This window comes from Sceloporus occidentalis, unplaced genomic scaffold (assembly GCF_023333645.1).
Source record: "Sceloporus occidentalis isolate IW3139 unplaced genomic scaffold, rSceOcc1.0.p SCAF_3, whole genome shotgun sequence".
Lineage (NCBI taxonomy): Eukaryota > Metazoa > Chordata > Lepidosauria > Squamata > Phrynosomatidae > Sceloporus > Sceloporus occidentalis.
The window spans coordinates 241,509,920-241,526,630 of record NW_028316983.1 but is presented as its reverse complement, the minus strand read 5'-3'; the positions used below and the strand labels follow the sequence as shown (position 1 = coordinate 241,526,630).

At 41.1% G+C, this 16,711-nt stretch overlaps 1 protein-coding gene across 1 annotated transcript in view; it reads left to right on the top strand.

The window, feature by feature from the left end:
* COL22A1 (collagen type XXII alpha 1 chain) overlaps nt 1-16,711 on the top strand; it is a 184,974-nt gene that overhangs the window by 140,715 nt on the left and 27,548 nt on the right. Inside the window, exons 40-47 of the mRNA XM_089518399.1 lie at nt 44-79; nt 3,020-3,073; nt 6,240-6,284; nt 10,495-10,542; nt 11,602-11,715; nt 12,506-12,559; nt 14,277-14,330; nt 15,491-15,544. Of these exons, the coding sequence (XP_089374525.1) occupies nt 44-79; nt 3,020-3,073; nt 6,240-6,284; nt 10,495-10,542; nt 11,602-11,715; nt 12,506-12,559; nt 14,277-14,330; nt 15,491-15,544 (459 nt within the window). The remainder of the gene's footprint in view (nt 1-43; nt 80-3,019; nt 3,074-6,239; nt 6,285-10,494; nt 10,543-11,601; nt 11,716-12,505; nt 12,560-14,276; nt 14,331-15,490; nt 15,545-16,711) is intronic.

Sequence of the window (16,711 nt, the reverse complement as noted above, 5' to 3'; positions counted from 1 at the left end):
TCAGTGTAAAACAAAATTTACCTTTTAATTTATGGTTTTTCAGGGACCTGTTGGACCACCTGGAGATAAAGGGCCTACGGTACAGTATGTCTTTCTATTTATATGCAGCTAGTGGTAGGAAAATGAGAAGGAAAGAAGGTTTTACAATAGCTCATTAGATGCTTTGTTGCCTGTATTGTTTTGCATTTCATTTCATTACTTTATTCCTCAGATCTGAGACTCAAAGAGAGTTTAAAGATAAAAAGAAATACAATATACCTAAAATATACAGAAAGTTGCCTTGAAAATAACATTGGACTGTCTATAGAATTAAACCAACTTAAAATATGCATTTATAAGCAAATGATAAAAGCATAAAAATGATTAAAAATGATAAAAGCTCACTAAAACCCTTTTTTCTTTTAAAACAGTCTATTTGCTAATGGTGTTGGTGAAATATAAGTTTTATCAGATGTACTTTTTTGAAGCTTATGGGAGAATTAAATTGTGAAAGTAGTGCAAACATATTGACTTCATCAATTTGTTCATGTATGAAGATTTTCTCCATTTCAAAATAATACCATCTTGTCATGCTGCAGAAGACTATTGTGGAAGGAACCAATATGAGATTGCATACAATAATTGTGGCTAAGTACATTATTCCAAGGAAGTAAAACGAATAGTCGTGTTACATTGAATCCACAGGAGAGGGATAGGTTGCTAATGGAAGTGGTTCAAAATATTAGGGTTTGTACATATGCTGACAAATCTTGGTTTATATTGATACTAGTCAATGTGTTCTTACTATTCACAGTCATCCAACCATCTACTTTATGGATCTCTATCTTGTCAGATTCACCCTCCGTTTATTGTCTCTTGTCCCAGCCCATTACTGCCTGCAGATACTGATTTAGTATTTGCACAGCTTCATCTCATTCAAATGATAAAGAGAATTAGAGCTAGTGGGTTATCTCCATTTGAAGACAGTTTGGTCTAAATCCCATTCACTATTATCCCAACAGTAAGATATCACACCATTTAGTAAATAAATTCCCAGTGCCATTTTCTGAAACTGACCCTGCAGATAGAGTCACCAAATCTCCTTGTCTCCAGCATCCAACCCACAGAATCGATTCAGTAATATATCATGATCAATAGTATTGACTTCTGTGGACATGGACACAGTAACCTGTCTATTCCCTGACAAAGGTCATCTTTCAAGGTGAATAAACCATTTAAGTACCAAATCCATGGCTGACGCAAAAGTGAAAATGGTGTAGACAGTCTGTTTCCTTCCAAAGCATTCCTAATTAAGTTGCCATCTTTTCCAAGATTTTGGCCAGAAAAGGATTGTTATTCTTAAAACCACATCTTGCTGAAGGCTTGAGATGGCCTCTTTGTCTCTTTTTTTATTCATTCATTCATTCATCTTATAAAATCTTATTGTACAGAGAAAGCTGTCATGCCAGAAATATGAATTCTGGCCTTTTATTCATATTGACATCCTTGTTTTCTGTGCACAGGGATGGTTTTAAAATAAGTACTTTCATCCATGTCTTTGAACAGCTGAAGGGGCTAGATACATGATCCTAGTGACTGTGTGGCTCAGCTATGCGTCTGGTTACCACATCACCCACATTGTAGGCAACTGGAAAATGATCAGGGGATGCTGTCAAAGATAGTGATATACCTAGGGTCCAAGTCCTATGAGGAAAAGTTAGAGGAGTCAGTGTGTTTCACCTGGGAAAGTGATGACAAGGAGAAAATAAGATAGCCATCTTTAAATATCTGAAATTCTGTCAGAAGGATGATGTAACAAATTTGTTTTCTTTTGCTCTCAAATAGGGGCAATCCATTGAATTCAATTCAAATACTGTCAATTCTTTTTAATGCTACCTTTTTAATGCTAGATCTCAAGTTTGATGCAGTAATGGATTTTCTTCATTAGCTGTGTTAGTGGTTATTCTCCCCTGCCTCCTATCCTTGAGAGATTTCTTTAAAATCTCTTCTGTAGTTGCCACCACTGTTTCATTTTTCAGGGGCTCCGCAAAATTCAGCAACGGGGGCAGAAGTTATCTATTGGGTAGATTAACCAATCTCTGACTACTCAGAGGCTTCTCAATTAGAAATGAAAACTTACAAATATAAACTAAGTGATAGGCACTTAAAGGACAGATGGAAAGAGGAGTTCTGACAGGAAAATCTTTATTATAAGCAGGATATCACATTAAAAAAAGATATCATACACATGAAGGCAACTTTTCCTCAGGATAATAAAGTTACAGAACAGACTTAAATCATATTCAACTGATTTTTTTTAATTATTTTTTTTTTAAAATAATGAAAAAATAAAGACCTATCACAACTAGGTCCAGGTTGAGTCTCCCTTATCAGGAATTCTGATATCCAAATATTCCAAAACCCAAACTTTTGGTCCAAAGCATTTTTCATAACTGAAACTCAACCTATACACAAGCACCTCTCTGCTCACATTACATAAGATTTCTGATTCTACAAAATTAATTGTGGGAGTGAGAGTCCATAAAGCTGTTGATTATTATTATTATTATTATTATTATTATTATTATTATTATTATTATTTTCTTATATCCCACCTTTTCCCCAACATAGGGACTCAAGGCAGCGACATAGGGAGTCAGGTTTTTCCCAAGATAATGGCCAAGGTGCCATTATTTTACAGCTCTGTGACTTGAATCCAATTGATCTCATCTAGAGTAGGCCCACTAAATGACACAGCAGTCAACAACTGAGCCAATGAGTATATTCTCCTTGGGATGAATCAATAAATTAATTTTCATCCCAACTTTGTCAGAGTGCTTATGAGAAATATGGGACAATATTAGCTTCATAGGAATTCTACCCCATCAGGCAGAATAAAGAACAGAGACTGAAGGGTCTGTTCAAATGAGGTGCAATGAAGGCACAGTGTATGGCATAAATTAGTGAAAATATCAAAGTTGTGATGAAAATGTGTAATACAGTCAATAGAACTTCTTAACCTATTTCCTTCTTTGACCAGGGCCCCCGTGGTTTGCCAGGCATGCAAGGCCCACCTGGACAATCGGGACAAGATGTAAGTGAAAGAAATGGTGTGTGGTAACCTCACCAGATGCAAAGCACTGTGGGTCAAGAATTTGCTCAGGGGGTTGATCTTACCTCAAAATAATAATAATAGTAGTACAATGTGCTCGCATCATACGCGGGCGCTTCTTACATGGCTTTCAGCTTATGCTAAAAGCCACACAACAGAAATAACAATGACGCATGCATCGCATGCACCACTCTGCGCAACATGCACAAGCCCCATTATTTTCAATGGGGCTCGAGCATACACACTATTTGCCTTACGAGGGGGGGGATGGACCCCCTGCATAAGGCAAGGGCGCACTGTAATTCTGTTTACCCTTGTGTTTCACATATTAGAAAATTAATTGTTGAAACTGTCACTTGCATTAGAATGTACATCAGCTGAAATTTAGCCTTGAGGCCAAGGAGGGCCACATAGATTTCAGCTACAATCAGGTGCCCTGTTGAAAAACACAAAACAAAATCATTTTCCTTTTTCCCCTTCTTACCAAACGATTTGTATAAAATAACATGTTATATATAGGTATGGGAGGAATATGCACTATTATTCATTTTCCTGCTGGACATTTGGTTACGTAATGTTCAGAAAAGCTCATCATAATGAATTTATGATTTTATTTTATTTTAGTATTTATATGGAGGTAACAGGGGAAATCATGGGAAGCTCTGGGGCAAGAATGCTCCAAGAGCAGCCTGGCCTGATCTGGCCGGTGTAAATGAGCCTGCAGTTATAAATTCCTCTTGAAATCTTCATACTCAGTGCAGAAAGTTATGAAGAAAGACATATGAGCACTGTCATGTCATCAGTTTTTATTGCCCACAAGCTCAGGCAAAAGTCTGAACAGTACTTGTATTCCCTGAGGGGCTTTGGTAAGTGTGGCTGCCAATACTGCGCTCCTCAAAGTCCAACCTTCTCCCTTTTTTAAAATCATTGCTGCTTATAATTCTGGGGCTGCCTCATGCTACTGAGCCACTGCCGGTTTGTTTTTCCCAAAGGACCAATTTCAAGGGAATCTTTTTCATGCACACCTCATTTCCCCCACATCTTTCTGGATACTATTCTCCAGTGAGCCTATATTATTTTTCCTTTTCTGTTGATGGGGGCAGGGAACAGTAGGAGCATACAAACACATAAAAGGAAATAATAAATGAATTTCTTCTTGTTTCCCCTTCCTATTCCAATCCAACTGGGCTCAGCCAGCTTTCAAAAGGAGACCACTGAAGGAGTCAGCAAGTAGGAGAAAGAAAAATGCAGAACTGATAGGTGGGGAGGGTAACAGAAGTAATGCTTGCAGGTTGGACTTTAGCACTTTATAATGCTTTAGCATTAAGGAGGAAAGCCAAAACAAGACCTTCTTTTCTAAGGCTGAGATGGACAGACTTGAAGACTACTTCATGTTTTCCTTCTATGCGTGTTTGTTGTTACTATAAATTCAAGATCCATCAAGTCAAGCCAGATAAAAATGACAGTTCAGAAAAGGATCTTCTGCACAATTCAAATTAAACAGCAATGTCCATCTGTGCACATGCTCAGCCTGAAAATAAATGGATGCAAGCTAAAGGAAAAGAGATTGCACGTCAACATTAGGAGGAATCTTCTGATAGTAAGGGCTGTTAGACAGTGGAAAACACTCCTTTGCAGTTTGGTGGAGTCTCATTCCTTGGAGGTCTTTCATAAAATCATAGAATCATAGAATCGTAGAGTTGGAAAGAGACCACAGGGCCATCCAGTCCAACCCCATGCAGGAAATCCAAATCAAAGCACCCCCAACAGATGGCCATCCAGCCTCTGCTTAAAGACCTCTAAGGACCTCTAAGGACCTTAAAGACCTTTAAGCAGAGGCTGGATGGCCATCTGTTGGGGATGCTTTCATTGTGATTTCCTGCATGGTAGGGGATTGGACTGGATGGCCCTTGTGGTCTTTTTCAACTCTATGATTCTATGATTCTATATTTCGAGTACCAGAACTAAGATCTTTCATATGCAAAGGTTTATATCTGGTTCCTTCACCTGCAAGCTTTCATCATTGGAACAGGTGGTATTTGTGCTATTGTTAAACCTTTAGAAGTCGCAAATGTCTTGTTGACCAACTATATATCACCCCAAGATCTGCTTTCTGGCTGTTACCTCTTCAAAGGAACATGAACCACAATTATTTAGGACTTTAAAACATTCACTGTACTGTCTTCAAATATGCTAGGCAACTCAATAGAAGCCAATGGAGATTCTTTGAGGATTGTTATTAAATTTGTATACCAATCTTCATAAAATATATATAAACAAAGCAGTTCAAATATAAAATTAAAAATAAATCAGTATTTTTTTTAAAAAAATTGAGCACACAAAATCCAATCCAGTCCATAGCAAAATAATATATACCCAAGCTATTACAACAAAGAGAAGACCCAGGCTGCATCTACACAGCAGAATTAATACAGTTTAACACTGCTTTAATTGCCATGTCTCAAAGCTATGGCATTCTGGGATTTGTAGTTTTGTGAGAAATTTAGCCTTCTCTGTCATAGAGCTCTGGTGCCGCAACAAACTTCACACCCCAAGATTCCATAGCATTGATCCATAGCAGTTAAAGCATTGACAAACTGTATTAATTTTGCAGTGTGGCAGAAGCCTCAGTGGTCCGCCCCCCTCCCTCATGTCAAAGGACCTGATGGCCTGAAGGAAGAGATGTATCTGAAGTAACTGGTGAAACTTCATCACCAAAAATGTTTAGCAAATCTAGCTGCCCCGATTGCTTTTGTAGAGAGGCGGGATATAATAATAATAATAATAATAATTATTATTATTATTATTATTATTATTTATTACAGAGGCCAGGAATTCCATAAAGATGGTGCCATAACCAAGAGGATCTTTGACAAGAATGGGCATGTGATATTTCCTAAAGCTGGCACTGATTAACAATTATATCACAGTATTTTCTAGAGGAACCACATCCTCCTTCTATCCCAAGTGGAATATTGAATGTTGCTAATGGAACTTCTAATGCAGTTCATGCACCCTGAACACAAGTTTACAATGTTGTCATTGGGGTTGAGAATCCCTGTTTGTCACATCCGAAGACCTCTTATTGCAACAACATGGTAGAAATGAAGCAGCCTTACACTTCCTTTTGTCTCTGTCTTGCCTGCAGGGTTTACCAGGAAATCCAGGTGAAAGAGGGCCTCCAGGAAAGCCGGTATGCCACCATGCTTGCTTTTTACCCTTCCTGTTTGATCTCAATATGCTTTCATGTCAATGAGGAGCCAACAATTTTGTGCTAGGCAGGCTAGGTGCTAACAAATCAATCACCCCCTCCAAGGCCCCAAGGGACTGTTTGTTGTTGCTGCTCCTTGGGCTTTTCCATCTCTGCGCAGCTGCGCATTAACCCAAGGTTGCTGCCAATGGAATCCACCCAGCGCTGCATCCAGGACTGAGGGAAACCGAGGAACACCTGGGGGAAGGCAGGGAGAGGCATGTCAGTGACAGAGACATGCCATAAAGCCAGTCCCTCGTGAACCTCCTTCGTCCCACCCCCCTCCAAGGCCCCAAGGGACTGTTTGTTGTTGCTGCTGCTGCCAGAGCGGCTCCTTGGGCTTTTCCATCTCTGCGCAGCTGCACATTAACCCAAGGTTGCTGCCAACGGAGTCCATTGCTGCAACAGCGCAACTGCGCATTATCGCAGGAGGGCCAAGAGGGGTGGGATCTTATTAGCTGTGTCCGCAGCAGAGGAATGACTTGTGCGGTAGTCATCCTCTGCTGTGGTATTTTTGCTTTGTTGGGAAGGGATTATATGGACATGGGGGGGCCTTCAGCTTGATGTGGTGACTGGAGGTGATGCTGGGTTAAGCAGGGCTCCTATTGGAGTAGTGTGGGGCAGGGGGAGATATAGCGGTAGGAGAGTGGAATCATATCAGAAGGGAAGGCGACATCGATGCGTAATATCTATCTCCCCTTCCATCCACTCTCCTAACCAAAGAGATCTGAGGGTCAGTCCAACTGTACCACAAACCCTGTCTCTGCTCTTGTGCAATGCCAGGTCTGTTAGGAACAAGACCCACATTATATATGATCTTATAGATGATAAGAGTTGTGACCTGGCTTGCATTACTGAGACCTGGCTTGGGCCTGAGAGTGAAGCTGTGTGGGCACAGGCCCTTCCTGCTGGGTACTCAGTTAAGGACCAGACCAGGTTGGGTGGGGGTGGTGGTGTTGCCTTGATCCATAAGAACACCCTTTCCTTAACCAGGAACCATGTCTGACAACTGGACTTTATCGAGTGTATTTACCTGACCCTGAAGGCCAGGGACAATTTAGGGATTCTGTTTTTCTACCGGCCACCCCGTGTGCTAACAGACTCCCTGACCGAGCTGACGCAGCTAGTCTCGGAGCTGGTGTTGAAGTCCCCTAGGCTTCTTGTCCTGGGGGACCTCAACATCCCCTTCGAGGCTGGCCATGGTCCAACTGGCGCGGCTCGGGAGTTCATGGCTACTATGACTGCCATGGGCCTGTCCCAATTGGTTTCAGGGCCTACGCATTCTGCCGGTAATACGCTTGATGTCATCTTTTGTACGGACATGGAGTCTCCGTGGGTGGAGGTAACTAATATCTCCGCCTTGTCATGGACGGACCATTTCCTGGTCGAGGCTAAATTCAAGGCATCTACTCAAATCCCTCCCGGGGGTGGCGGACCTATTAGGATGGTCCACCCTCAAAGGCTGATGGAACCCAAAAGGTTCCAAGAAGCCCTAGGGGGTATATGGTTGGAACTGATGGCGATTCTGTTGATGCCTTGACTAACATCTGGGATACTGAGCTCTCCAGGGCTATACACAGTATCGCTCCCAAGCGTCCTCTCAGGCCTGCTTCCAAAAAACAGCCCTGGTATACAGAAGACCTCAGGGAGAGGAAGCGGGTTCTGCGACGACTAGAGCGCGACTGGCGAAGACATCAGGACTTAGCCAACAAGGCACTCCTAGACTCTCTTTTGAAGGCCTATGGAGTGGCAATAGGTGCAGCTAAGAATTCGTTCTATGCTGCACGTATTGCGTCCGCGGAGTCGCGTCTAGCAGAGCTTTTCAGGGTAGTGAGGGAGCTTATTCAACTGCCTCCCCCCCCGAACCCTATTTTGGAACCATCTAAAGCCTGCTGTGATGAGTTTAATAACTTCTTCATGGATAAAAACTCTCGGGTAAGGACTGATCTCGACGCCAGTATTAGTTCAGAATCTAGAGTAGAGGTGTCCAGAGCTTCCGTGGACCCTGTTGTACTGGATCATCTTGAGTCTGTAAGTACCGAGGATGTGGACAAGATTCTTCGTAGCGCTAGGAAGACGACGGGCTCTCTCGATCCCTGTCCTTCTTGGTTGGCAGCTCTGGGGGGAACGGCTGTAACAGAGATGTTACGCCGGATTATTAATTCATCTTTTAGGGAAGGGCAGTTTCCATCAAGCTTAAAAACGGCTGTAGTAAAACCTTTACTAAAAAAGCCCTCCCTATACCCCCTAATTCGGAAGAATTATTGGCCTGTTTCGCTGCTGCCGTTTTTAGGGAAGGTGATAGAGAGGGCTGTTGCCTTCCAGCTTCAAAGGGTCTTGGATGAGACAGATTTTCTGGACCCATTTCAAACTGGTTTCCGGGCGGGTTTTGAAGTTGAGACTGCCATGGTCGCCTTAGTCGATGATCACCGTCTGGGCATGGACAGGAGTAGCGTGTCCCTGTTAGTGCTCTTGGACATCTCGGCGGCCTTCAATACCATTGACCATGGTATCCTTCTGGAACACCTGGGAGAGTTGGGTATCGGGGGCACTGCGCTCCAGTGGTTCCATTCCTACCTCTTGGGTAGATTCCAGATGGTGCAGCTTGGGGACTGTCGCTCCGATAAGAGGGCCCTTACATCTGGTGTCCCTCAGGGAGCGATTCTGTCCCCCATGCTATTTAACATTTACATGAAGCCGCTGGGAGAGATCATCCGGAAGCATGGGGCGTGGTGTTATCAGTACGCTGATGACACCCAAATATGTTTCTCTGTGTCTCCGACTGATGCAGTGACCAGGGATGGCATCTCTCCTCTTAATTCCTGTCTGGAGTCAGTAATGGGCTGGATGAGGGAAAACAGACTCAGCATGAATCCAGAGAAAACGGAAGTACTCGTGATAGGTTCCCTGGGCCCGGGTAAGGATATTTGTCCACCGGTCCTGAATGGGGTCACGCTCCCCTTGAAGGACTCTGTTCGGAGTCTGGGGGTGCTCCTGGACTTGTCGCTCCACCTTACATGTCAGGTGGATGCGACGGTCGGGAGCACCTGTTATCAGCTTCGGCTGATACGCCAGCTGCGACCCTACCTGGGCCGGGGGGACCTGGAAACAGTGGTACATGCTCTGGTAACTTCTCGGTTGGATTTCTGTAATGCGCTCTACATGGGGCAACCCTTGTACCAAACTCGGAAGCTACAATTGGTTCAGAATATGGCAGCTAGAGTGGTCACTGGATGTTCCAGGACCAGCCATATAACACCTATACTGCCAGATCTTCACTGGCTGCCTAGTCACTTCCGGGCGCAATACAAGGTGTTGGTAATGATCTATAAAGCCCTAAATGGCTTGGGCCCAGGGTACTTGGAGGACCACCTCTCCCCATACAGGCCGCCCCGCACTCTCAGATCGGGCGGAAAACATCTATTAAGAGTTCCCAAGGCAAGGTTTGTGTCTTCTTCACAAAGAGCATTCTCCATCGTGGCCCCGCAGACCTGGAACTCTTTGCCCAACGAGCTCCGCTCAGCAACCTCTCTAGATCTTTTTAGGAAGAATCTGAAGAACTTTTTCTTCCGTCAAGCCTTCCCCCATGTGCCTTGATGTTATCCCTTTCTCTCTGTGCATTTTATTTGATCCAGCTAATTTGTCATATGTGTTTTAATGTGTTTTAATTGGTTTTTATATTGAATGATTGTTTAGAATGTTTTTAGAATTGTTGTATTGTTTTTAAGTGGTACGTGTGGGTTTTTTATTGTCGGGTTATGGGCTTTCACTTTTTATTGTCTTTTGATGTTAAATTTTGTAAACCTCTATGATCTCTAAGGAATAGCGGTCTAGAAATAAACATTCATTCATTCATTCATAATATATCAAAAATACTAAGAAAATGCTATACCGTCGACTTCTTTATCATCCAGTCTCCTGTTGCATCAGTTGTACCAGGGCTGTTTCTGTGTGGAAGATGATGTGGTTATCTTGTCCCCTCAAATACATATTTAATCCACAAAATTAAATGGATTAGTCATACACTCCAGTCAGTATGTGGCTAATCTTTTTCACAGACTCTTTCATGGTTTTGCCTTTGATATCAGATTATCAGAAACCGCTTTTTAGAAATAATATGATCAGAACATATCTCCCCACCGTCTTCTTTCAGGGTGCATCTCCCCTCCTTTCACCTGGTGATATCAGCCTACTGGTTAAGGTAAGAATTTGTTCTGGGATGCCCAAGGGCCTACTGGTGCTAACAGAAAATCTGCCTGTCGGTGAATATTTCTAAAAGAATTCAGCGTGCAGAACTATAAGGAGGATTGTCTTAGGAGTAGGAGTATAGCCACAGGAAGGGTTGCATCCATAGTAATATTTTTGTACTAATGTTAATTATAAATCCTAATTCCCACATATCACTGAAAGTAATAGTAATAGTTGTGACACAAACAACTAGCAAAATTAAAATTATACTTTTAAATTATAATATCATATGCACAACCCAAATGTATATATAAACAATTTTATGTGGTTAATGTGAACATTTCTGCTTAGCAGCCTTCCTCAGAGCAACTTGGGAATGATAGTTCTATGAATAGTCTATTGATCCCATCCAAATTTTTTCAGAAGACTCACAGAAGTACAGCCCAGGATTTATTTGATCCTGTTTCAAAATTTAAATCTGAAACAGTGTAGATATGGCATAAGTAAGAATTAAAAATCTATGGCAGGGATTCAGCAACCAAAAATATGATGAATTGTTATGCTTTTTTGAGTTCAGGTTGCTTATTATGCTAACTGATCTTTGCAGATTTTTGCAGGATGGTGGGGGCAAAGTTATGTTGAGGACATCTGCTATTTTGCAGCTTTAATTCCTCACCCTGAGGAGGTACTGAGCTACATACAACTCATCTGCAGCACTCAACTGGGTGCTAAGTAGAAAGCCCTAAACTTAATCTTAGCCCTAAACTTAATCTTTTTAATAGACTTTAATAGACTTTACAGATGCCTCAGTACCCTGAAGGTATCATATCACATATGATCTTGGAAGCTACACAGCGTCAGAAAAATTCTGTTCTTTAAACATTTCCCCCCCAAAAGGTCAATCTTACAACTCTAGACCATCATTTCCCCAACAGCAGTTTTTCAATATAAGAGATGCTTTCTCATCAAACATGAAAAGATTGGTGATCATTCCGTGTGACTCCACAAGGCACAATCTTGAAAAAGATATCTGACTGTCATAGCAATGAAATGGTGATTCTGCTCTTTCTAGGATGTTTGTAGTGACTGTCCTCCTGGACCTCCTGGGCTTCCTGGGATGCCTGGATTCAAAGGTGATAGAGGCCTCCCAGGCCCACTGGGTACTGAAGGCCCAGTTGGAAAGACGGTAAGAAAGAAAACAAACTCATACCCACATTGGTGATAGAATTCAAAGACATAGGTAGTCCGAGTCACTATGTAAAAGACTTGTAGTGTTTTGGAGACTAACTGGCGGTGCATATGCACTGAAGAAACAATGCAGTTTTACACCATTTTAAGTGCTATAGCTCCATTCTATGGAATCTTGGGACTTGTGGTTTTACAAGGGCTTCAACTTTCTCTGCCAAAGATTGTTGGTGCCTCACAAAACTACAAATCCCAGGATTCTGTCAGATGGAGCTATGCCAGCTAAGGTAGTGTTAAACTGCACTGTTTCTATTGTGTGCATGCAGCCAGAATGAAAGCAACTGGTAGCATAAGCTTTCATAGATTGAGTCTATTGTATCAGATGCACCAAAACTGATTTTGAATTGAGGAACAACACTACCCACCAGAGCTTGAATATAATGAGTTCAAATTAATCCTCCCCTCATTTGTTACAATGTTCAGTAATGAATTTAAAATTCATAATTTAAATAAATAAAGATTAATGAATTTAACCTTTATTACCCCCCCCCCCCCCCATATATTGGACTGCCCTGTATGGATTAGGTGACCGCAAAATTGTTGAGACAATCTGGGGCAAATGTTGTACCTCATTGCTAATTTAACATGCCAGTTTCACGTGATTTAATAGATAGCATACTAGAGTGAAGACTCGCCTAGAATATTTAGTTCTCCACATTTAGAGATTTCTTTTTAAATATTCATTTACAAAAGAACATGCTACACGTCCTTCTTGTTTCTTTGTCTTTCAGGGGGAGGCTGGACCCAGAGGTCACCCTGGCCCACCAGGTTTGGAAGGTCCAAAGGTACATTCCCTTTTTTGTGATGTCAGGTTTGTTTTCTAATTATCTGAAATAGGATGCCAGAGTAAAATCTCTGCCTTACTAAAGGGAAGTTTTCTTTGTGCCAAAGGGAAATTCTAAAGGAAAAAAAAGAAGAACTCTGTATGTTGCACTAAACTCTCCCCAACTCCATGCATTACAAAATATTCCCATTGAGGGAAATATGTCTGAGAGAAGGAGCTGATCTAGTTATTGTAAGAGACATTTTCAAACCATTACAATATGCTTGGTTAAATCTCAGCAAATGCTAAAGGTTGAGATGGGGCTGTGTCTGATATGGAGATTTTTCTGGCCATTTCTAGAATTCTCCAGTTAGGGCTAAACCTAACTATCATCAGTCATGCCTAAGGCTAGCTTCTCAGCTCATGTCATAGGTGAGATTTGAACAGGGGACTTGATTGATTTCCAGGTTAGCCTTGGTTCATATTGTATGCTCTCTACTCAATTTACAGGATCAGGAATTGTCAGGCAGCATCTAGCATGAAATAGGTATCTATGCTGCGAACCTTGTGAGAATCCTAGCTATGACCATGTACTAGTATGCTCCTGATCTGAATCCATAGGGCTGGTTATAACACTCAAACCAGCTTGGGACATTAATACCTGATGAAGTATTTCTCCCTATATACTTGCCTGCAAGGTGAGTCCTCCTCTGTGTTGCACTACCTCACTCTTCTGTAGCACTATACTAGTCTGGGAGGACATGGAGGAGGGCGCTCTTGGTTCTAGCACCTTGATTGTGAATCTCCTCTAAGAGATCTGATTGGTGCCAGCATTGATGATATTCCAGTACTAAGTAAAAACATATCTTTTGATTAAACCCTTTGTGGCCTGGCTGAATTAATCCAAATTTATTATGGATTTAAATTGATTTCACCTCTGTTTTATAATGATTTATATTGTTCAAATTAGTTTGTAAGTGTAATGGACACCACCCAGAGATGATAGCATCTAGAGCAGGATAGAAATAGTTGAAGAAATAAATAAATAACTAGCCCTCAGAGGCTTACATGATTTTTCTTCCTCAGAAAGATGAGGGCAGAGTGAAAATAATGAACTAGCTTTTTCAAAGAGGCAGAGAATAAGCTGCACTTGAAGAAAGTTGGCAACATGCCTTTACTGGGAAAGATGGTTGATCAAGTGATCACTGACCAAGGTCTGCTCTAACAGAAAGGAAAGATAAAGAGATAAACACAGGACCGTTACAGATGGGCATAAAGTACGGACTGGATCCGTACTAGAGTTAGAAAGGGACGTCCCTTCCGGATGCCCCTAACCCTAATACGGACCCAGTCTGTACAAAATAGTGGCGCCTGTTCCACACGGGGGCACCATCTGTACATAGCGGACATGCTGCATCCGCGCGTCACACAGCGCATATGATGCTGCCAGTGCACCATTGGCGCCTCATGGCGTCATATCCGCGCTGCGGAAAGAAGCGCCATTTTGGGGCTTCTTTTTGCTCCGTGAGGGGGCCGCACGGTTTGGCTGCTGTGGCTCCCTCGCGGAGCAACTGGCAGCGGCGCGAGACTGCCCGTTTTGGGCAGTCTGTAACGTGCCACAGTGAAACTTGACTGCTTCCACCTCTTTTAGAAAACAATGGGGTGACAGTTATAAGAAATACATTAAATAAAACTTTGTCTTTGAGGAAAATTATTTAAATGGTTTTGTTTCTTGTTAGGGTCCTAAAGGGGATCGTGGGTCATCTGGTGAGGTTGGACTGAAGGGTGAGCAGGTAAGAGACAGTGAGGAGGAAACATTTCTCTTCTTCCTCTGTGGATCAAAATGCACATTTGTAGTATTTGGAGTTTAACATTTACATGCAAAGGCGATATTCATTTACCCAGAAATGATTGTCACAGTAGAAAAATCACAAGTTGGATTATATTTGTTTCTCCTCTTGAGGCAAATAATGTGACATGTTGAAAGGAGCCCTGGTGGCGCAGTGGTTAAATGCCTGTACTGCAGCCATTTACTCAAAACCACAAGGTTGCGAGTTCAAGACCAGCAAAAGGGCCCAACCTCGACTCAGGCTTGCATCCTTCCGAGGTCGCTAAAATGAGTACCCAGACTGTTGGGGGCAAATTAGCTCACTTGCTAATTAGCTTACTTGCTGTTCACCGCTATGATCTTTGGAATAGCGGTATATAAATAAACAACAACAACAACAACAAAACAAGTGTAAATTTTTCTACTATAAAACTACATGTAATGGAAACAAATAATAATAATAATAATAATAATAATAATAATAATAATTGCAAACATACAAAACACAGATAAACATAAAATTACACACTACTAAATCTAGAAAAGTAAAAACTGTGAAAAAAAAAACAATGCTGACTTCCACCTTTTCAAATAATGGTTCTACATGATATGACGTCTAACTTCCTCTATTGTCAATCTCTTATCTTAAGTATTAATCCTACCTATATTCAAATCCCACAATTGAAAAATTCCCTTCTTGTGCCTGTAAGAAAGCAATTACTGGTTCCCAACTGCTCAAAGATTTATCTCTAATTAAGACATCTCAACCAAACCAATCAAGTTCAATATCCATTACTTTGTCATTGGGAATCTTTCCATTTCTGCATGCATAAAAATCTCACAGCTGTAATCATATATTGTATAATTCTCCCATATTCAGTCTCAACATGTTAATCTAACAGTCCCAATTGAAAGAGCTCTTTCAATTGGAGTTTTATCTTTAATCAGTCTATGAATCAAGATACTAAACTTTTTCACTTTATCACATGTCCGCCACATATGGTAAAAGGTTCCTGGTTGTTGCTGACACTTCCAACAAGCATTATAAGTCTCTTCATAAAGATATTGTTTCTTTTTTAGTATTAAAGAAGTAAAAATGCTAAACTCTTTTGTTTTCTTCTGCAGGGCCATCCTGGAATACCTGGCTTCATGGGTCCACCTGGAAATCCAGGTCCACCTGTAAGATGCTTTTTATAAAGAGTCTTCTATTGCACTAATTTATTGTTCCTTCTCCATCTAATTATATAGTCTCAAAACCCCACTAATACCTACAGCTAAATACACTAGAGCCTAATTGTTGTTAAAATATCATAATCTATGATTCTGCATTTGTTTCCAACAATTTACTCAGTATCATGATTTCAATTTGAACTTCACACAGGAGAGAGAACATAGATTAGAGATGGAAAGCATGTTATGAAACCCAGTCAACGAGAATCTTGGACTGAGAAGAATAACCACAGTTTGGGACTTATTGTTCCCAAAGTTTACGCATGGATTTCTTATGTGTTCTGAAAACCATTTTGTTTTCTTTTTGTGTGTACAAAAACATTATTTTCTATACAGAAACAAATATTTCTGCAACATGCTATTATTTTCTGCATAGAAACTGCTGTTTTATGTGCAAAAGAAAGAATGCACACACATTTTGCACATAAGAAGTTGCAAACTGCAAATAATCTTCAAAAAGTGTGTAGTTTTGAAGACTTTCTCCAGTGGGAAGACAATGACTCAAATTACATGGGGGTTCTTTCCAGAAGGAAATTACCAAATAATTCCATTCCTAATACAGATTAACAAGAAGATGAAACCAAAATAGCCAATGAAGATGTTTTGAAACTGTTTTGTTTGACAGATACACAGATAGACATAGAGCCAAACCCAGCCTCTGTGACACTCAGCCCTAGTAAGCAAGTAAAAAAAGTCTTATCGCTAGAGGCCTGACCTTATTCTTAGACTCTTTCCCCCAAATCCCTTTCTGTGCCATATAAATTACTGCCACTCAGACTTCAGATGTGTATCTAATTAAATTTCTCATCATGACAGGCTGTCTGAATTTGTTAGGCTGACTGCATTTAAAGGAATCATAGTTGTGACTTGCAAATGTTATTATACTCATGTCATTTAAGAAACATGCCACATGAATCTCCTGAATGGAAATGGAAGAGTGCATGGATTTTCACCAATGCCCTTCCAACTCAGGAAGGTGAATGATTTATGATCATTGTCATCACACCCTTCTTTCCCTTCCTCAACAGGCAAAGGAAAAACCTGTAAGGGTTTGTCTAATCATTCCATTCTCTCTTTATTGAAAAATCTTCCCACTTAAAATTCCTGAAGAGCCAC